This window comes from Haemorhous mexicanus, chromosome 21, assembly GCF_027477595.1.
Source record: "Haemorhous mexicanus isolate bHaeMex1 chromosome 21, bHaeMex1.pri, whole genome shotgun sequence".
Taxonomy (NCBI): domain Eukaryota; kingdom Metazoa; phylum Chordata; class Aves; order Passeriformes; family Fringillidae; genus Haemorhous; species Haemorhous mexicanus.
Genome location: NC_082361.1, coordinates 10,603,372 through 10,623,796, shown reverse-complemented (window position 1 = coordinate 10,623,796; position 20,425 = coordinate 10,603,372). Strand labels below are relative to the sequence as shown.

The 20,425-nt window shown below is 59.4% G+C and overlaps 2 protein-coding genes across 6 annotated transcripts; one reads left to right on the top strand and one right to left on the bottom strand.

The window, feature by feature from the left end:
- Positions 1-3,785: 3,785 nt before the first annotated feature.
- On the bottom strand, positions 3,786-4,427 carry TMEM203 (transmembrane protein 203). Its single transcript, XM_059865589.1, has one exon. It carries the CDS (start codon positions 4,425-4,427, stop codon positions 4,017-4,019), a length of 411 nt encoding a protein of 136 aa, XP_059721572.1. The 3' UTR covers positions 3,786-4,016.
- Positions 4,428-4,774: 347 nt separating this feature from the next.
- On the top strand, positions 4,775-18,971 carry NDOR1 (NADPH dependent diflavin oxidoreductase 1). Of its 5 annotated transcripts, XM_059865580.1 has the most exons (16): positions 4,775-4,904; positions 5,906-6,040; positions 6,677-6,754; positions 7,008-7,105; positions 7,801-7,899; positions 8,466-8,567; positions 9,060-9,266; positions 9,562-9,683; positions 10,600-10,820; positions 11,172-11,279; positions 11,956-12,070; positions 12,904-13,050; positions 13,573-13,691; positions 16,009-16,103; positions 18,077-18,115; positions 18,773-18,971. In XM_059865580.1, exons 1-15 carry the CDS (start codon positions 4,785-4,787, stop codon positions 18,090-18,092), a joined length of 1,782 nt encoding a protein of 593 aa, XP_059721563.1. In that variant the 5' UTR covers positions 4,775-4,784; the 3' UTR covers positions 18,093-18,115; positions 18,773-18,971. The 5 variants fall into 5 exon arrangements, with proteins under 5 accessions (XP_059721563.1, XP_059721565.1, XP_059721564.1 ...); XM_059865582.1 differs by lacking the exon at positions 18,077-18,115; XM_059865583.1 differs by lacking the exons at positions 4,775-4,904; positions 18,077-18,115 and adding an exon at positions 5,488-5,506.
- The last annotated feature ends 1,454 nt before the right edge of the window (positions 18,972-20,425 follow it).

The following is a 20,425-nucleotide window of genomic DNA, read 5'->3' as shown; positions in this document are numbered from 1 at the left end:
TCCCATGGCAGTGTCCTTTGGGGTGGCTCCAGCCCAGAGGGTGCCACCACTCCTGCATTCCTACCTCCACACAACACACAACCTTTGGATTCACCTGGATTCAGTGGAGTGGATGAGTGGATGAGTGTCCCTGCTCTGGAAGTCCCCTGCTGACTGCACAGCGCTGTTCTGAGCACAGGGGCCTCATCCCCACTTAGGACAGAAAGGCACCAACCAGCCCTGGTCCCTCGGCGACATGTGGCACTGCCAGTGGCTGCGTGCACCCAGAGCTGACCAAAACCTCCAGCTCCAAACCCAAACACAGGATGAGCAACTCTTCACTTCACTTTTCCTGTCCCTTTTTGTACTAAAGAAACAGTCTCAGAGGCTTTGTTGAGGGGCTGTTGCCCCTTGCCCATGCTGGCCCCATGTGCAGCTCTGCAGCTCTGACAGGTGATGCTGCCCCGGCTGGGCTCTGGCTGTGAGGATCACAGGGATCTGTGTGGAAGGACACAGTTCCAGCTGTCTTATCTCAGCTGAGGCAAACGGGGCAATGCTGGGAAGGAAATGCTGAGCAAAGGAGCCCTCGTTGCCCCTGACCCTCCCCAGCAAGGCCCCAGCAACACCTGGCTCTGTGCTACACCCAGCCCTCAATTGTCTTCAGGCAGTCCCACCCAAAGGGCTGTCTCTGCTACATTTGGGGTCTGGGGGCTCCGTGGAGCAGCCAGGACCTGGAAGAGCCATGGGGGCCTGGCCCCCAGGAGCAGCTGCTCTCACGTGGCTCCCCTAGGCTCCTTGGGCACATCAGCCCCAGCCCTGTTTGGCTTCAGGGCTGTGCTCTGCTGAGAGTGAAATGTGCTATTTGCTCCTGATTGAGAAAGGGACCAAGTGTCTCCTTCTGACTTCTGATAGACAAATCTGCTGTGGGGAAGCGTGGCTAGAGTACACACACACCCCTATTTGATCTGCTTTTGACAGGTATTTATTTGCCTGTGGCCCTTGCAATAGCTCTGGCACCCAGCAGAGTTGCCAGGCTGGTGTGGGGACTTGTGGGGCTCTAGCCCAGCCACCACTGCCAGGATGATGAGTGTTTGTAAAATGACATCACCTCCTCTGCCAGCACCTTCCTGGTGCCTTCTGAAAGGAAAGCACCCTGACTCAGGATAAAAAAAGGGAGTCTCATTTCCCAGAACTCAGTTTCTGCTCCATGAGGTCACCCCAGTCCTGGGATGGGAGGCGCAGGCAGTGGCTCTGAGCATGTCCCATGTCACCAGGGAGCTGCTCTACTTGCTCTTGCCCTGTGTTCCTCTGCCAGGCCTTCCCTGGGTCTTGCTGTGACTTGTCCCAGCAGAGACCAGCTCCAGCCCTCCCCTCCACTGATTCCAGCAGGACTGGAGGAGTTTGGGCCATTTGAAGCTTCCCTGTCCTGAGGCGCTGCCCAGGCAAGTTGCAGGGAGGGATAGAGGTCCCTTGGGCCACCAGATGTCTTTTGGAAGCTCCCTTGTCCCCCTGGAGGCCCAGGCCATGCTGGAGCCCTGTCCTCCTGGGGCATGGAGCCCATCTGGGCTGTGCCAGGCAGTGCTCTGGGCATGGACACGGCAGCACTGGCTGCTCTCCTGCAGTGCACCCTCCCCAAGTTCAGATGGCTCTCCAGCAGCTGCTCCTGTCCCTGCAGGAGCTGGGACACATGGAGGAGGGTGGCAGCTGGGGCTGGTACTGCCCCTGTGCCACAGGAATGCTGCTTTGGCACCTGGGCTGAGCTGTGCAGAGGTTCTTTCCTCACCAGCCCAGGGTACAGAGGGGCTCAGGGCTGGGATCTGCAGCAGCAGCCCTGGGAACCTGCACCTCTCTCCCAGGGTATCCACACGGCCAGACCAGCAGGGCACTCCCCTGCTGCTGGGTTTGGGAAAGGACCCACCAGTCACAGCAACAAAACTGAACCCAGAGGTGACGTTTTCATCTTTGCCAGGGGGTACTGCAGTGTGGGGAAGAGTTCTGGCTGGGACCTGTGGAGTCTCCAGCCCAGGCCAGACACCTCAATGCTCACACTGGGCAGGGAAGGGGTGTCAGGGTCCCCTCAAGCTGTGTCAGAGGGGGAGGCTCCAGCAGGATTTCTCCATGGGGGGGTGCTCCCAGAAAGAATTCTGTGTGGCCACAGGCTGGTGTGCCAGCACTGCACACTGCTGAGTGCCCGGGCAAATGCCACAGCAAGGTTTGTTCCAGGACTTGGTGGCCCTGGGCACAGCAGGTGACTCCTCTGCACCAAGCACGAGTCCTGGGAAGGGACACAGGGTGGTCCTGGCTCCCAGACCACCCCCCACCACAGCACCCCCACCAGGGCAGCACAGCCAGTGCCACTGTTCAATGGTGTGCCACCCCTGTGTCTCCACACACCCCGGGGAAACTGCCTTACCTTGGAGGAGCAGAGCTGGGACACGCTGACCACTGGTTTGTCCCCAAGGCAGCAGCAAAACACTGGCAAAGCCACTTGCAGGTGGGGCAGGTGGCACACGGGGATGTGGCCCACGGGGAGATGTCCCCCTGTCAGACAGCACCCCAGTGACAGGGCTGGGGCTGCTTTGGGACTCAGGGCGCAGGCAGCCCCAGCAGGGCTGGGCAGCAGCAAAGGGCTCCGCGCTGTGCAGCGAGGCTGAGGGATGTGATCATCTGTTTGATCTTCCTCGGGGCTGATGAGCCCCTTCCTGAGTTTATTAATTAGCTGGTGGTTGGCAGCTGTGGGAGTGTCCAAAGGCATCATGGGTCCCCAGGGCTATTCTGTGAGTGTCCCCTCCTGACTCAGAGGCTTTGCTGCCTGTCCTGCTCCTCTCCTGTCCCTCACCTGCTGCAGCTCCAGTTCCCCAGAGCTGCAGCAGCCACTGACCCCACACAGCCCCCACCACACAGCCCTCTCCCAGCCCCACACCAGTGACCCTGGGGCTGCTGCTGACACCCCTCCTGGGACAGCAGGTGACAGAACACCCCTGGCCTGTGCACTCTGGGTGACTGGGGGCATGTGGCACAACCACAGCAAGAGGGGGATGAGCTCACACGGCTGTGAGCCACGGGTGACAAGCAGCAGGCGGCTGCCACCTGCCAGGTGACGTGTGTGTCCTTGGCTCAGGGGAGCCAGAGAGAGGCTCCAAGGGGAATGACCTGAGCACCTGGAGCAGACAGCAAGCCCTGGGAGACTGCATCCCAAGAGGAGCTGAAGAGCACCTGTGAGGCAGGTCCAGTGCCACCTCAAGGTGTGCAAGAATCACAGAACCTCCTGAGCTGAAGGGACCCACAGGAATCATCCAGGGCAGATCCTGGCCCTGCGCAGACACCCCAACAATGCCACCCTGGGCATCCCCGTGACACTGGCACTCCACACACTGGTCTGCACTCCACAGGGAATACTGAATTCCTCCTGTTCTCTGGGGGGTCTGGGGGCAGCGCTGCAGCCTGAGGTGGGGCTCAGTGAGACCTCCTTCAGAACCAGCACCGGCCCCGCAGGCTGGTGCCTCCCCACACCCCATTTCCATGTTTAGGAAATGGAGTGAAACACCAAGAAAAAATCATATTCCTGTTCAAAAATACACACACCAGTGATCTCAACACGACCTCCCAAAACCCTGTCAGAGCACTGAAGGTACGAAGTGCTCAGGGAGGTGAGGGGACAGATGGAAATCCATGAGCCAGCTGCTGGGCGGGGCACGGCAGGAGTCTGAGCTGTACCAGGAGATCTACAGCAACCACCCACCCTCCAGGCAGCAGTTTGAGGTACAACAGCTTTCTAGGCAGAAAGAATTTATAAATAAACCCAATCCTTCAAGGCATTTTTATTCTAAAATAAAATAACTGTCACGCCCAGCCGCACTTGCAGGGCAGGACAAGGCAGGAGCTGAGGGGGCACAAACAGGGATGTGCAGCTTGTGGAGAAACGTGATGCTCTGCAGCACGGCCGCGAGCGGGACACGGCCCTGTCCCGCCTGTCACCTGCCCCTCCGCACGAGGACAGCGACGGAGCGGCCCCGGGAGTCCCCCCGGGCCGGGGCTCAGTTCACGCGGCAGGCCCGGATCATGAGCAGCTGCAGCAGGATGAACACGGGCGACATGATGAGCCCGTACCAGAGCTCCCGCGTGTGCTCCACCAGCTTCTGGCACAGCAGCATCTCGAACACGAACTTGAGGCTGAGGATGGTGAGGATCCAGAAGAGCCGCAGCACCGCCAGGCGCTTCTCGCCGTCCTGGAACAGCCGCACGGACACGATGGTGGTGAAGTAGGTGCTGAGCCCGTCGGCGGCGAAGAAGGGCACGAACACGATCCACCAGGAGAGCGCGGCGGCCGCGCCGTCCACCTTGAGCACGAGCAGCACGGAGAAGGCGAGCAGGGCCAGCCCGTGCAGGAAGATCTCGAAGGTGGCGAAGCCGAGCCATTGCACGAGCTCGCGCAGGGAGAACAGCATCGTCCGGCGCTACCGTTACAGCACCGGCACCAGTCCCCAAACCGGCAACGACACCGAGGCCGTCCCTGGACCCGGCACCGGCCCGGCCCGGCCCGGCACCGGCACAAGTCCCCGAGCCGGCAGCGGCACAAGTCCCCGAGCCGGCAGCGGCACAAGTCCCCGAGCCGGCACCGACACCAGCCCTTGACCCAGCACCGCCCCGGCCCGGCCCCTGCCCCGGCACCGGCCCTGGCTCAGCCAGGCACCAAGCCCGGCCCGGCACCGACACCAACCCCGGCCCCTGAACCGGCGCCAGGCCCGGCCCGGCCCGGCCCGGCGGCGCGGGGCGATGGCGTCACGGTGACAGGGGACAGGCGGATGACGTCACCAGGCGGGGAGACGGTGAGCGGGGAGTCCCGGCGGCTCAGCCTCGATGATGACGTCAGCGGAAGCTGTCGCGAAATGGTGACGTCAGAGGCGGGATGGGGCCCGTCCATGGTGAGTCCCACAGAGAGGCCGGGCCGGGCCCTGGGGCTGCTCACCTGGAGAGGAGAATCCCGGGAGCCCCTGCCAGGGCCTGAAGGGGCTCCGGGAGAGCTGGAGAGGGACTGGGGACAAGGGATGGAGGGACAGGACGCAGGGAATGGCTCCCACTGCCAGAGGGCAGGGATGAATGGGAGATTGGAAATTGGGAATTGTTCCCTGGCAGGGTGGGCAGGCCCTGGCCCAGGGTGCCCAGAGCAGCTGTGGCTGCCCCTGAATCCCTGGCAGTGCCAAAGGCCAGGCTGGACAGGGCTTGGAGCAGGCTGGGACAGTGGGAGGTGTCCCTGCCAAGGCAGGGGTGGAATGGGATGGACTTTAAGGTCCCTTTTAACCCAAAGCAGCCTGGGATTCTGCGATTTTATTTTTTATTATTATGATTTAATTTATTATTATTATGTGGGCACATGGTGATGGCAGCTGTTTGCAGCTCAGACAGGGATCAGGACTGGATTCCCTCCGGGCTGAGCCCTTGCTCTGCCAGAGTCTGGCTGAGAGCTCCGTGTGGTCTCACCTTTGTCTGTCACTGAGCCTCCAGGCTCTGCGCCAGCCCCCCTCAGGTGAGGGAGGATTCCCAGGGCACACAGGAAGGTTACACCAGGATTGGGGAACAGCAGATCCGAGGGCTGTGCTCACCCTGTGCTGGTGAGGGCAGTTCAACGGAGCAGGATTTTAGTTCTCCCCCTGGCCTGGAAGTGGGGACGAGGAGCACAGTAGTGTCCCTGCTTATTCTGTGAGCTGGAACTTGAGATCACTCCCTCAGTGCTGCACAGGGGTGGGAAGAGAGCCTGGGAGCCTTGACTCCCTCTGCTGAATGCCAGCTGTTCACCATCCATGTGCTGGCTGGGTGCTGTGCCAGCCCCTGGGGGGGTCAATGCTGCTCAGCCCAGGGCATCCCCAGCCTTGCCTCTCCTCCTGTCCCTTCCCTCCAGTGACTTCCCTGCTGTTGTCTCCTGCAGATGGCAGAACAGGGACTCCTGGTGCTCTTTGGCAGCCAGACTGGCACAGCTCAGGACACGGCGGAGAGGGTTGGCAGAGAGGCCCAGCGGCGGCACCTGCGCTGCCGGGTGCAGGCCCTGGACAGCTGTGACCTGGTGAGTGGGTGGGACACGGGGCTGCTGGGGCACTGCTGCTCTGCCCTGGGCAGCTGTGACCTGATGAGTGGGTGGGACATGGGGCTGCTGGGGAACTGCTACTCTGATCCAGCCCCATCGGCATGGACACCTCCCACAGCACCATGGAACAAACAGAGTTGGAAGCAACCCATCAGGATCATTGAGTCAGCTCCTGGCCCTGCCCAGGACACCCCAGCCATCCCACCCTGTCCCTGAGAGTGTCCAAACACTGTTGGACTCAGACAGGCTTGGTGCTGGTTGCTCCAAGCCCAGTCCAACCTGGCCTTGGATACTTCCAGGGATCCAGGGGCACCCACAATTTCTCTGGGCAACCTGTGCTGGAACCTCATCACCCTCACAGGGAACAATTTCTTCCTAATATCTGACCTACACCTGCCCTCCTTCAGCTTATGGACATTCCCCCTTGTCCTGTCCCTTCATGCCTTGTCCCCAGTCTGTCTCCAGCTCTCCTGGAGCCCCTTTAGGCACTGGCAAGGGCTCTGAGCTCTCCCTGGAGCCGTCTCTTCCCCAGGCTGAACATCCTGAGCTGTGCCAGCCTGGCTCCAGAGCAGTTTGGAGGCTGCTGACCTGACTGTGCCGTGTTTGTACCCACAGGCCAACCTCATCCATGAGCCCTTGGTGGTGTTTGTGTGTGCAACCACAGGCCAGGGAGACCCACCTGACAACATGAAGGTAGGACGTGCTCCTGTCCTGCTGCTTTAATGTTCCTGCTGCAGGGCTCTCTCCTGAAGCAGCTCGAGCGGGGCTTGTTCTTGCTGGGGAAGCTTTGCAGCAGCACCAGTCACATCCCAGGGAACAGGAGCAGGGGCACTTCTGCAGAAAGCCATGCTCCCCACTCTGCTGGGATGGGTGAGCAGGGATGCAGGGCCAGGCAGGCAGGAGGGTGCCTGGCAGCAGCAGGACTAGCTGGATGTGTCTGTTCCAGATGTTCTGGCGGTTCCTGTTCCGGAAGAGCCTCCCTGCCAGCTCCCTGTGCCAGCTGGACTATGCCGTGCTGGGCCTTGGGGACTCCTCCTACCCCAAGTAAGCAGCCCCTGTGCAGCTGTTCCTCACAACTCTGACTGCAGAGGAGAGCAGAGTGGCTGAGAGCCAAGGGGGTAAGGGGAGACCGAGTCTGATTCTGGAGCAGCAGCTCAAGCAAAATGTAACTCCCACCAGCCTTAAAAATCCTTCCCCTGCTGTGTCCCTCCTCACCCCCAGAAATTAGGCTTCTGCCCTTTTCTTTTCTCCCAAGCTCACCAAGGATGCTTTGGTGGGTCAGACGTCATGTGTCAGTCTTTTATCACAGCTATGGGCCAAGGCAACAGGAGACATCAAACAGAGGTGGCAGCCAGCTGTGTTGGTCCCGGATCTCTCCCAGAATGTTGTTCCTGTGTGCCTCAAAGAGCTCTAGAGGGAGGGATGGGTGTGCCTGAGCTCTGTGGGGCAGTGAGGGGCTGGAGGGAAGGAAATGTTCTATGGCCCAGGGCACAAGCTGCCCTGAAGGGAACCTCGATCTCCCCTTGTCCCATCTCAGGGCTGGGCACAGCCTGTGAGGGGCCAGCAAGTGGCACCTAGCTGGTTCTGTGAACTGGCACAGGCTGGGCAGGACATGGGCCAGGTCACAGTGCTGGCTCTGCCTGTGTGCTGCTCTGGTGGCCCTGGCAGTGTGTGTTGGTGCTGTGGCAGTGCTTGCTGTGCTGCTGGAACAGCCCTGCCCTCAGTTATTCTCTGCTCAGGTTTAATTTCATTGCAAAGAAGCTGCACAAACGGCTGCTCCAGCTCGGGGGCAACCCACTGCTGCCCGTGGCCTTGGGAGATGACCAGCATGACCTGGGGTAAGAGTCCAGAGGAGGGGTAGTGGGGGGGTCCCGGGGTGCCCTGCAGCTCTGTCCTGGCACTGATGGCAGGGCTGTGTGCTGCTCCCACCATGGGGCTGCTCCTGCAGCTCTCTGGGAACATGCTGATCTCTGCTCATAAGCCTCCTGTGCCAGGATCTGGGCCACCTGCTTCTCCAGGGTGTCCCATAACCCTCAGAATGTGGCCATGACCCCTGGCTCAGCCCCAGCCCTGTTCAGAGCAGGGCATGGCTGTGCCACACAGCCCTGTACCTGCAGGCATTGCAGCAGCCTCAGCTGTGCTCACCTGGCACAGGGCAAAGGCTGTGGATGGCCCCAGTGACTCAGTGCTGCTCAGGGGCTGGAGATCCTGTTCAGGGGTCAGTGGTTGGGCCCTGGAGAGCGATTGAGTGCATAGAGTAGCTGAGATATGTTTCTTCCCAGACCTGAAGTTGGAAGGGAATGGCCTGGGGTGACTGTGGGAATGGTTGTTGGGCATGTGCAGGGGTAGCAGGGCTTGACCCTGAAGGGATGATGTTGCTGCAGCCTCAATTTCCCATTTGCAGGCCAGATGCAGTGGTTGATCCCTGGCTCGTGGCCTTGTGGGAGAAGATCCTTGCCTTGTATCCTGTCCCTCCTGGCCTTGAGATCATCAGTCCCGACAGGCGGTGAGTGCACAGGGTGAGCAGGGACTGCTGGGGCTGGCTGGGGTGAAAGGCTCTGCTTCCTTGGCTGTTCTCCAGAGTGGAGATGTGCTCTGCTTGGAGCAGGAACACTCCCCACACAGCTTCTGGTGTCCCCAGTGTCCCTTGTGCTTTGGCCACAGGTGGCCCATCTCTCTCTGGATGGGTGTCCCCTTTTCCCCTGGGGGGTGTGACAGCTGCCCTAGCTGGATTTTGCCCATTTTTCTGTCCTGATGTGCCTCTGGCCCTGGCAGAGTGTGTGTGCCCAGCCAGCCTTCCCCTGCATGCTCTGGAGCCTTGGGATCTCCTCCTGGCGGTCTGCATTGCATTCCCTTACACAGGCCAGCTCCAGGTGATGGGGATAATGGCTGGTAGATACAGTGGGACACTCCAGGCCTCCCCCTGCCTCTCATCTTGCAGCTTGGAGCTGTGGCATGGAGGTAACCCTACTGCATTGCATTCATCTCGTTCCCACAGCCTGCCCCCCAAATACACCCTGCACTACCTGCCTGAGGACTCCCCACACCCCGAGAGTGCCCTGCTGCAGCCAGCAGCCCCCCGAGCTGCTCCCTGCGAGCTGCAGCCCTTCGCTGCCCGCGTGGTGTCCAACCAGAGGGTCACGGCACAGTCCCATTTCCAGGATGTCCGGCTCATCGAGTTTGACATTGCGGGCTCAGGGATCACGTGAGCATTTTCCTGACTCCCCTAAGCTCTGTTGGGTGGGACCAGGTGTCCTGGAGCCTGCCCTCCTCTTCTGCTGCCCTTCCTCACTGATATCTGAGGCTGCAGTCTTGTGGTCATGGTCCCGGCTGCAAGTCCCCATCCATGGAGTGGGGGTCCTGCCCATGGGCCACCTCCCTTTGCCTGTTGGTGGCACTGGGAATTTGCCTCCCCTGCTGTGGGTGCTGGTTGGGATGGCCGGGCTGTGCCTGTGTCTCTGCCCTGTGGCTGTGCTTGGCAGCTCCACCCGCATCCCCAGGTTCAGTGCGGGGGACGTGGTGATGATCCAGCCCCAGAACTGCCCTGAAGATGTGCAGCAGTTCTGCCAGCTGCTGCGCCTGGAGCCACACAGACACTTTGTGCTGGAGCCCACGGACCCTGGTAGGTCCTGCCTGCTGCTCATTCCCCTTGCTGCTGAGACAGGAGAAGGCTGGGCCTTCTGGGCCTGGAGCTGTGCTCTTCCTTTGCTGTAGACCTGGTTGGGAGTGCTGGATGGATACAGGACACCTGCCTGTCCTTCCCTCCAGTGCTGTGTATGTGCATCCTGTGCAGAGACAGTGTGACTGGAGGAATCCAGCAGTGCCAAGCTCCACCTGAGTCTTGTGCCTTGGCAGCCCCAGCAGCCCCAGAGTGGGGAGGATCCTGCAGCCTCCTCAGCCCCAGACCCATACTGGGAATCTTATGCTTTCTTGCATGGGGTGTGCAGGTCTCCCCACTCTGCCTGTGCCCCAGGGACCTCCTGAGGGGCTCCTGCCACCATAAACCAGCACAAGCAACCAGAGGAACCCCTTGGAGGTCCCCCAGAGCTCTTGATGCCTGTGTGGAACAGGGAGCATTTTTTTCCTGGCTCCTGAGCATCCATTCTGCCTCCAGCTTCCCTGTGTCTGTCCATGCTGGAATTTCTGCCTGGCAGACATACCCAAGAAAAACTCAGGCTGTTCCTCACACCCTTGGGAGAGACGTGGGAGACACGGACAGGCCTGACACATGACACTGCTAGTTATTTCCTCTGCATTTTGTGCAGGCAGGGTGGGAGGTCATGTGGACAAGACATTATCCCAAAGCACCTGCCAAAAGTGAGGGATGGTTGAGCACTGCAGACTTCCTCTGTTCCAGACTCATGGGTTTGAAAAGCAAATTGGGGAGAGCAGGGACTGGAGGCCCATGGTGGGAGCAGGGACAGGGGGGGTTGGCTCCAGTAGCATGTGAGTGCTGCAGGCAGCAGGGCTGCCCTGCTCTGGGGACAGCAGGCGGGCACGTGCTGGCCCTGAGCTGTCTCTGCTGCCTTGCCTTGCAGGCACATCCCTCCCTCCCCTCCTGCCACAGCCCTGCACCATCCAGTACCTGGTGACACACTACCTGGACATCTCCTGTGTGCCACGGCGCTCCTTCTTCGAGCTCCTGGCCTCCTTCTCCACGAATGAGCTGGAGCGGGAGAAGCTGCAGGAGTTCAGCTCGGCACAGGGCCAGGAGGAGCTGTACAGCTACTGCAACCGGCCCCGCAGGACCACACTGGAGGTGGGGCTGCAGCAGGGCAGGGCTGTCCCTCAGGGCTCTGCTGGGGCTGAAGGCACCCAGGACATGATCAGCTGTGCTTTCTTGGCTGAGGAGTTTAATCTACTTCGCCCACTTTCTGAAGTCTCCATGGATTTCCACCGGTGGTTAAGACCAGCTCTAGATCCTTGTGGGCTCTGTGCTGCTCTGGGGAACACAGGGCAGTGGGACAGGGTGGTTGGTGCTCAGAGGTGCCCCATGTGGTGCCTTTGGCCGAGGGCAGCGTGCCACAGCTGTGTGGGACAGCCTCTGGCAGCCTGAGGGCAGGCAGGCTGCCTTCTGGGGTCACCAGGCCTCACCCTCTTGGCTTTGCAGGTCTTGTGGGATTTCCCTCACAGCACATGTGCCATCCCAGCTGATTACTTGCTCGACCTCATCCCTCGCATCAGACCCCGTGCCTTCTCCATCGCCTCCTCCCTGCTGGTAAGAACTCAGCCCTTCTGGCCTCATTTCAGAGTCTGAACGGAGGGTCTGGCAGGGTCTGCACTGTCTGTTGGTGCAGATGTCCCCTGGAGCCTACACAGCCTGCTCAAATCCCTGCTCTGCACCGGGCCTGCAGCAGCCTGATATGCTGGATGCAAACTTGAGGGCTAGGTCAGCCTTCAGATAAGGAGACTTGCTCTCCTGCAGCCCTGCAAGTGCCAAGACTGTCCCAGCCCACCTCGGAGGTCTGGTGTCACTCTCCCTGGGAGCGGTGGGGTGTGGTGCCACAGGAGTGTCCCGGGAGCTGGGCACGGGGGAGTGCTGCTCCCGGCTCCTGCCAGGAGGTGGCAGAGGGACCGGCCCGGCTGCCTGCGGACTCAGCCCGTGCACTGCTGGATTTGTCCTCCACGGGAGCCTCTTGGTCTGGACAGTGACCATCGCTGTTGCCAGCTGTGCAGAGCGTTCTTGTAGCAGTGATTTCCCAGGAAAACCCCCTTCCCCATTGGAAAGGTTTTGAGCAAGGGTGTGCTCCATTGTAAGTGGCTGTGCCAGACTCGGATGGGTGTTGCAGGCAGCCTGGTGGGAGCTGGGCACAGGCTCTGTCCCTGGAGGAGGGGAGGTGTCCTGTCCACGAGGAGCTGTGCAGGGTGTGTGCTCATGGCTCTGTGTGACACAGGCCCATCCTGAGCGGATGCAGATCCTTGTGGCTGTGGTGCGGTACAAGACACGGCTCAGCAAACCCCGCCGTGGGCTCTGCTCCACCTGGCTGGCTTCTCTGAACCCAGAGCAGGGTAAGTGCTTGGACTCTGTGGGAATCTTGAGTGCTTCCCACAGCACCCAGTGCTCATCCCTCGGGTCTGTGATGGAGCTGTGTGGGTGCTGACCATGTGCAGGAGCTGCCTGGCTGGAACACCAGCTCCATGGGGAGCACACTGGCTTGGCAGGATGGTCCTGCTGTCCTTCCTCACTGCCCCATCCTCATCAGAGCACACAGAGAGCTGTGCCTCTCCAGCTTACCCTGACCTCCTGGGTTTCTCCCAGCTACTCGACCCTGCTGTCCCACTGTGGGCTGCTCCTGGTGTCCTGGAGCTGGTAGCACTCTGACTGCTGGGCACCCCCCCCCCCAGTCCCATAGCCACAGCTCTGGGAAGGCTGGTCCCTTCTTCCACAGAATAAGTTGAATTGGAAGGGACCCATAAGGGACCCATCAAGTCCCACCTCTGGCCCTGCACAGACACCCCAACAATCCCACCCTGTGCATCCCTGAGAGCCTTGTCCAAATGCTCCTGGAGCTCTGGCAGCCTTGGGGTCTCCCTTACATCCAGCCAGGCTGGGATCTCTGCTTGCCTCCACCGCGTGTTCCCTGGCACAGGCTGTGTGAGGAGAGAGCTGTCCTGCAGCCTGTGTGCTGGGGGGCTCTTGCCTTGCTCTGGGCAAGCTCAGCTTCTTGCAGAGGCAGTGCTGAGACAGCTGAAGGGCTTTTCACACACACAGTGTGCTCTCAGTGCCAGGTCTGCTTGTGTCTTTGGAGCACCCTGGAAGAGCTGGGTGCCCACTCACCCTCTGCAGGCAGGCACAGGGCACTGGTGGTGGAATGATGCTTGTCAGTCTCTCTGTTCCACAGGTGATATCCGAGTGCCTCTTTGGGTGAAGAAAGGAGGAATGAAGTTCCCAGCTGACCCTGCCACCCCTGTGATCATGATTGGCCCTGGCACAGGGGTGGCACCCTTCCGAGCAGCGATACAGGAACGGGTGGCACTGGGACATCGAGGTGAGGGATGGTCCTGGGAGGCACTCAGTATGCCCCTTGCACAGTCAGATCTGTGTCAGCAGATGGAAGGATGGACTGGGGGCTCATGAGGGTTCCGCCAGGTCAGGCTTTGGTGTGTTGAGCAGAAGCAGGCTGAGCTCTGGGGCAGGTGGGGCCCAGAGCCTGCTGTGTGCAGCCTGTGTGGTCATTCACGGGCTGTGCTGCAGGGCAGCTCCTTGAGTTGGATCAGGCTCTGCAGAGGCTCTTTCTTGGCTCTCTGAGAGTGAACACAGGTTACTGAGCTCAGCCGCTGCTGCATCTTGTCCCATCCTCATTCCCTTGGCTCTGGGAACAGGCAGCCCTGGAGGACATTTTCTGCCCTCCTCCTTTTTCAGCAGACAGGGGCCTCTGGTCCTACAGGTCACTTGACTTCCTGCTCATTTCACGCTTGTGGCTCTGCAGGCTGGGGCTGTCAGGCAGGTGGCACCAGCAGTGCCCAGCACTGGGTGCTCCCAGCACAGCCCTGGTGCTCTGCTCCCGCAGGGAACTGCCTCTTCTTCGGCTGCCGACACCAATCTAAGGACTTCTACTGCCAGGCAGAGTGGGAAGAGCTGGTGACAAAGGGCTTCCTGACACTCTTCACAGCCTTTTCCAGGGACCAGGTTAGTGCCCAGAAGAGGAGGGTGGGTACAAGTGCATCTCAGCACTGATGGGACTCTGCCAGGGTGTCCCCTGTACCTGTTGGCACGATCTGCGAGGGATCTGGTGGGGTGGCACAGTGTGCACCTCCTTCCTCCACACACCTCAGTGCTGGCTGAGATCTCCTCCTGCCCTGCAGAGGCGTGTCTGGCTAAGTTGGGCTGGAAGGGTTACTGGGGCAAGGCTGGAGAACAACAGAACAGATAAGGCATTTGCCAGCTTTGTTTGACTGGACCACGTGAGTGATAAAGGCTCCCAAGCCTCTTGGAGAGTCACCAAGCAATAAGGTACAAACCTTCTTGGTTACGTACCCCTCCTCATGGTGTCCCTCTGAGCCCTGGCTGAAGCTGAGGAGCTTGGCCTCTGTGCCAGCTCTCTCTGAGTCCCATATATACAGAGAAAAGCTCTCCATGGGTATGAGCACACCCACAACTCAGCCCCTCACTTTGCTTCCTGCTTTCCCAGGCATTGTCTCTGGTGGGTAGTCCTCATCCCCCCATGGGCTGCAGTGCTGCCAGAGAGACTCCCTGAGCTGGGGATCTGTTTCACTGCCTTCCTCTCTCCCTTGATGGCACCAAAAGCTCAGCCTGTCTTTGGAACAGAGATGTGATAAAAAGGGAATGGCAATCTCTCAGTAGCTCAGCTGCACCAGCCCAAGCCCTTTATCCTGGCTGTGTGCATGTGTTGACATGAATTCATTATCTTTTATCCACTCACTTGTAAGGCAGGAGCTGGGTGCTTCTGTGAAGGCTTTCCAAGTCTGTGATGAACTGGAGCAGCACTGCAGAGGGGTGTTGAATGACCAGTGAAGGGGCACCTGCTGTCTGAATCTGGAGAGCAGCCAGAGTCACCTTCTGCTCTTGCTGACTGTGGAAGGACAGGAATTCCATTGGAGTGTCCCCTCTCTCCTGCTCCACTGACCAAAGCAATTTGTCACCAGAGTCCTCTGCCCCCAGGACAGAGTGGGAGCACAGCCACATCCCACAGCCAGGTGGGATGAGCCACATTGGGCTCGTTGTGCCTTTGGCTTCAGGAGGTACCACAGCCTTTAACTCATCAAAAAGTTTGTTGTCAAAGACCCAGGTGAGGGCTGGGGTGCTCCATAGCTGAGCAAAGTTTTGCTCTTCTCTCTGAAGTCCCTTTGCAGGTGCCCCTGTCCCAGCACATCCACCCGCAGTGCAGGCTGGTCCCAGCCAAACCTGGATGCCCTGAGACATCATGACCCCAGTTTGTCACTGGGGTGCTCTGGTTTTGAGGTCCTTAGATGATGCCCTTGGAGCCCAGTCTGGCTGGCAGGGCCTCTGGCAGCACCAAGCTTGTTACTGTTAAAGCTGAGGCTGTGCTGGTGCTGCTCAGGGCACTGCCCAGTCAGAGCTGGCACTCCAGGGCCATCAGCCAGCGGACCTGTGGGACCCACAGTGACCAGCTCCTGTGACAGCCTGGGCTTGAGCTGCTTAGGACTGTTCCCACACACATCTCCAGCCTGCAGGACCTGAGCCACAGTGAGAGGGGGGCATGGGGAGGAGGCTGTGCCCATGGCCCAGCTCGCCATTGCAGGACCGGGCATGGGGGACACCCAGCACAGGGCCTGGCCTTCATCACAGTGTCACCTTTGTCACAGGAGGCCTCTGGGCCAGCAGTGAGTTCGGGCACGTTGGCAATGGTGTTCTCTTGGGCAGGAGCCAGGGCTGTAGGCAGTTGCTTGGATTCTTGAAGTCTTGTGGATTAACCCTTTGGGAACTCTCCTTGACTGGGCTGTACTGTGTGTAGAGCCAGACCCCATCCAGTCCCTAGGCATGGTGAAGGGGCAGGGGCTGGGACTGAGGCTGTCCCTCCAAGCTTTCTGTCCTTCCAAGCTGTTTCAGGTCTTCAGCAGTCAGGGATACAGGGAAGGGTCTCTGTCCTGTAGCAGACTTGGCACACAAGGGCCACAGAGCCTCCTCTGCCCATACTGGGAGAAGAGAGAAGAAGGCAGGAGGGAAGCCCTCACAGGGCCTCCCCAGGTCATGGCCCTGACCAGTGGACCCCCAAAGGATTTGGGGGCTGCTTGGGGCCTGGTGTTGCCCACTGAAGCTCCTGCTACTGCACCCATCTCCCACCAGCTCAACACAGTGCAGATATCAGGTGTGGGGTTCTTCTTCCCCACATTGGTCATCAATCCAACTGCTTCTCCCAGTGCCTCCTGTGCTGCCCTGAGCTCCTGGAAGCAGCCCTTGAGAGCAGGAGCAGGAGCTGGGGCTGCTCCAGAGCTGTTGGGCTCAGTGCCTTGTTTCCCTGCAGGAGGAGAAGGTTTATGTCCAGCACCGCATCCGGGAGAATGGGAAGCTGGTGTGGGAGCTGCTGAGCACTGAGAATGCTCATATCTACCTGGCTGGGTGAGTGAAAGCTCTCTGTGCAGGGCTTGAGAGAGCAGGGCTACACATTTCTGATTCTTCACCCACCTGGAGGCATTTCCTCAGCTCAGCCTCATGTTGCAGAGGGGCAGCTCATTCTTCTTCTCTGTGTCCTGCTCCAGGAGCCTTGGGTTGAGAGGGACGTTTGTCACCTACCCCATGCTCCCCTTAGGAGGGGCACAGCTGGAACTGGTAAAGCTTCTCAGCCAATGCCACCTGCCCAACCCTCCTCCTGCCCAGCCTCTGACCCACAGCACATCCACACACAGGAGAGGCTTGCCCCCTGCACAGCCCTCTCCTCCAACAGTGCTTGATGAAACTGGAGAAAAGGCTTGTGTGGCACCTGTGGACACCTGTGGGCAGGACCCCCAGCAGTGCTGGGGCTCGGGAGCAGCTTTGGGAGCCTTGGCACATTCTCTGGCTCTTTGTACCCAGAGCTGCCTCCCGGAGCAGGGACCAGCCCTTCTGCACCACAGTCAGTCTCCTTGCACAGCTCAGACCCTCTCCAGGTGCTTGTCTGGGGCTGGTTGCACATCTGGAGCTGCTGGCCAGAAGGTGGGTCTGGCCTTTGGAGTCAGAGTGTCGGCAGCTCTGCTCTGAGCTCTGTGCCCTGTCCTAGGCAGAGCCCTTGACCTGCCTGCACTGCAGGGCGAGGCTTGGGAAATGCTCTGGGCTGCTGGAGCTGGGCCGAGCCCACCCATGGCGTTTGCTGTGCCCCCTGTGCCGTGGGGAGGGCAGGCCTGGGCCCCACTGTCACACGAGCAGTGATTGCAGGAGGTTCTTTCTGCCTGTCCTTCAGGAGAGCAGGAACTGCCCTGGCGCCTTGCAGGGCAGGACTGGCCTCGCTGCATTCCTGGGAGGAGGAGTTTGGTGTTTACTTCCCAGGAAGTGGAGGCCAGGCCACCCCACTCTGTCCTTCACTGCTGCAGCATGGGACTTCCTGGAGCCTCACCCCAAACTGGGCATTCCTGCCCTTGGGACTTGAGGTTGTGCCTCCATCTGCAGCCCAAATGCTGAGACTATTGAGTTGTTGAGTCATGGCTTTATTCTCTCCTTCTATTCTCTTTCCTACTTTTTGGTGCCGATGGAGATCCCCAAAGAGGATCAGTTTCTTGGAAGGAGCAGGGCCTGCACAGCTGTCCCCGTGGCAGATTTTGTGTGGCCATGAGGATGGTATTTTGGACATCAGGGTTGCTCTGAGACTCCTCTTGTTGGGAGCTTTTTCCCTGGTGTGGGGTGTCCCTGAGCCCCCATCAGGCAGGTGGGATCCCTGAGCCTTGGGATCCCTGTACAGGTGACATTGTGCTGATTGCAGAGGAGACTGTTCCTCCTTTCCTGAACAGCCCAGACCCTGTAGAAAGGCTTCCAGGATCACCATGCCCCCCCCCCCCCCCCCCCCCCCCCCCCCCACAGACTGAACTGTCAGTGAGCTGCCAGGCAGGAAAGTGCAGGTGGGTGATCCTGTTTTCCCCCCAAATTCACAGTCTCAGCCAGACTGGGAGAAAGCTGGGGACAGTGACTCCTGAGCTGTGTGACCCTGAGCAGCAGCCCTGGGCCATGGAACACTCGTGTCTGCCTTCCCTTGCTGGGCCAGATGGGCTCTGGGGAGCTAGGGCTGCATCTGCTCTATGATTGTTCATCACTTGTCTCACTCAGGGGCAAAAAGGTTGAAAATGTATCTTTTATTGAAAAAAAATAGCTATTTGACATGTTTTCTATCACAAAGCCCAGCTCCATTATCTTGTACTTGCATATCAGTGCCTGACTCAGAAACAATGCAACTCTTCCAAAAAAAGAAGACCTCCTTTCTGGGTATTTTGGGATGTTAATCAGCTTCAAACGCAAGTCAGAATTCTGCCTTGTTCTTGGGAAACAGCAAGGACGTTGCCAGATGCTCGTGCCAATTGGAGCAGGCTGGGAAAATTTTTATTAGATTTTTTTTTTTTGTTGCACAGGCAGTTCATCAAATGAAATTCTCTCCAGGAAAAAAAAAGGTCAGAATTTCTGATTTCCCATAAAAAATAATTGTGCTTGAATGCGCTGAGTTCTGTTTGGGTATTTTCTACACAGGGGCTCGATGTTTTCTCCAGCATTTCTCTGATTTTGAGATTTGAACTGCCTTTGGTTCCAAATGTCACTATCAAACCAATCATTCTGGATTTCTTGAGAGCAGGCAGCAGCAGGACAGGAGCCAGCAGCTGAGGATCAGACATGTTTGACATTGAGTGATTCCAGAGATGAAAGGAGAGGTTCCTGCCCTCCTGCCGATAAATTCCAACCCGTGCATGTTGCCTGTGTCTCTCTAATGAGGATGCTGGCAAATGCAGCTGTGTGGGGCTGGTGTTTGGGCTCCTGACCTGTGATGCTCCTTCCCTGGGCTTTGGGGCTCATGGCCGTGTTTTTGCCCTCACATGTCTGTGCTGAGGAGCCCTGTGGATAACAGCCCTGCTCTCGAGGGAGTGTAGGAGCTGTCTCTCAGGCCTGTCATTTACCCTGTGTCAGGCAGCTTGTGACAGTACTAGGCAGGTTCCCACTGCCCTGTGGTGGGCTTGGCCACAGGGACTGCTGATTCCTGATCCTGGAGCACTGGGGCTGCTGCTCTGCCCCCTGTGTTCCTGCTCACCCTCCATTGTGTCCTGCTCTCTCCCCAGGAATGCCAAGCAGATGCCAGCAGCAGTTTCTGAGGCCCTGCAGTCAGTGTTGCAGCAGGAGGGTGGCCTGTCCCCGTTGGAAGCAGAGGAGCATTTAACAGCCCTGGAACGGTCCCGGCGCTTCCAGTCTGAAACCTGGTCATGAGCCTGTCTCCCTGCCTCCCTTCCCACTGCCTGAATAAAAGAGCCAGCAAAGGGATCTGCCTCTGGCATCTTTCTTGGGCTGGGACTACCCCAGCCAGGATAGGGGTGGATTTACCCAACCAGCCCCTCCCTGACAGCAGCAGGGCCATGGCAGTGGGGGGACCTCATCTCCTGGGGGCTTTGGCTCCCTGTGCCCACACCCCCCACCAAAAGCAGGGGCCAGAGGTCTCTTGGGGGTTCTGCTGGTTGGCTTCAGTGTGGGACTGATCTGCCCCACATGCCCCAGCCCCGTGGGTCCCTGTGTGGGGTAGGTGGCACCCAAGGGTGTTGCTGGTGCTGTGGAAGTGGCAGTGGCCACTGTTTGTGGCAGGGCCAGAGGAAGGGAAGTATTGCATGGGAGTCTCTCCACCCTGGCATTACTCAGCAGTGCTTGCTGCAGGAGGAGGCTGCCTGGACAGACCTGTTCCCCCTGGTTCCAGTGGCCAAGGCCAGCTGGCACAGGCACAGGAGGAAGCCTTGATGCCTTTGTCTCTGCTGCCAGTTCATCATCCTGAACCTGCTGAGGTCTGAGCTCCAGGTACCTGCTGAGTTATCCCCTTCCCTGAGTGCCTGCTCAGCTGCATCTCTCCTCCACGCCATCCTGAGAGCTGTTTCCAGCCCTTTCACTGCAGCCTCGAGCCTCCTGGCCTTGCCCGTGCCCCAGTGGGACTAGTGCCACCACCTTCCTCCCCCAGTTCAGGGAACTGGGTGCCACTGCGTAAATAGCAATTAGGACCAGGGCATGAATCAGCAGGGACATTCCCTGGGAGCAGCCTGGGACAGGAAGGGACAGCTGTGCCACGCCATGGCTGTGACACAGCCACCCTCCCATGGTCAAGTCATGGGGTCTTGCAGGGCTGAGCAGTGCCTGGGGCATTGCTCGAGCAGTGGTACTGCAGTGAGGGGGGAACAGGGGCATCTGGGGACTCCCCACCCCACTGCTTTGCTCTGGGCAGCTCTTACACTTGCACAATTTGGCTGGGCTGTGTCTGCATGTGCCAGGGACAGTGGGGCCACTGCAGAGCTGCTGCATGGCTGTCATCACCCTGGTGCCACCATCCCCTCATCTGGGGCACTGTCCCGGTGGGAAACCCGGAAGGAAACTTCCAGGCCCTGCAAGCTGCTTGTGGGACATAACAAGGAGAGGTGGTCCTGCACAGGGACCAGTGTGGGGGACAGGGAGTTGGACTGGGGCAGCACAGGGCCTGTTCTGGGAACTGTCCTGGGGCAGTGCAGGGTCCGTGCTGGAGCTGTCCTGGGGCAGTGCAGGCTCTGTGCTGGGGCTGTTCTGGGGTAGTGCAGGATCCGTGCTGGGGCTGTCCTGGGGTCTAAGCTGGGGGACTGCACTGGAGGAGCACAGGGCCGTGTTGGGAGGCTGTACTGGTGGAGCGCAGGGCCATGCTGCCGTGCCCCAGGGACAGTGGTGTGGGCAGCACTGGGCACAGAGGTGACTCCACTGGTGCTGGGCAA

Coding starts and splice junctions, on each gene's coding strand:
- TMEM203 (XM_059865589.1), bottom strand. CDS start 4,427: ATGCTGTTCTCCCTGCGCGAGCTCGTGCAATGGCTCGGCTTCGCCACC.
- NDOR1 (XM_059865582.1), top strand. CDS start 4,785: ATGACGTCACCAGGCGGGGAGACGGTGAGCGGGGAGTCCCGGCGGCTC. Junction 9,267..9,561: donor ATTGCGGGCTCAGGGATCAC/GTGAGCATTTTC, acceptor CCGCATCCCCAG/GTTCAGTGCGGGGGACGTGG. Junction 10,821..11,171: donor CCCGCAGGACCACACTGGAG/GTGGGGCTGCAG, acceptor TTGGCTTTGCAG/GTCTTGTGGGATTTCCCTCA.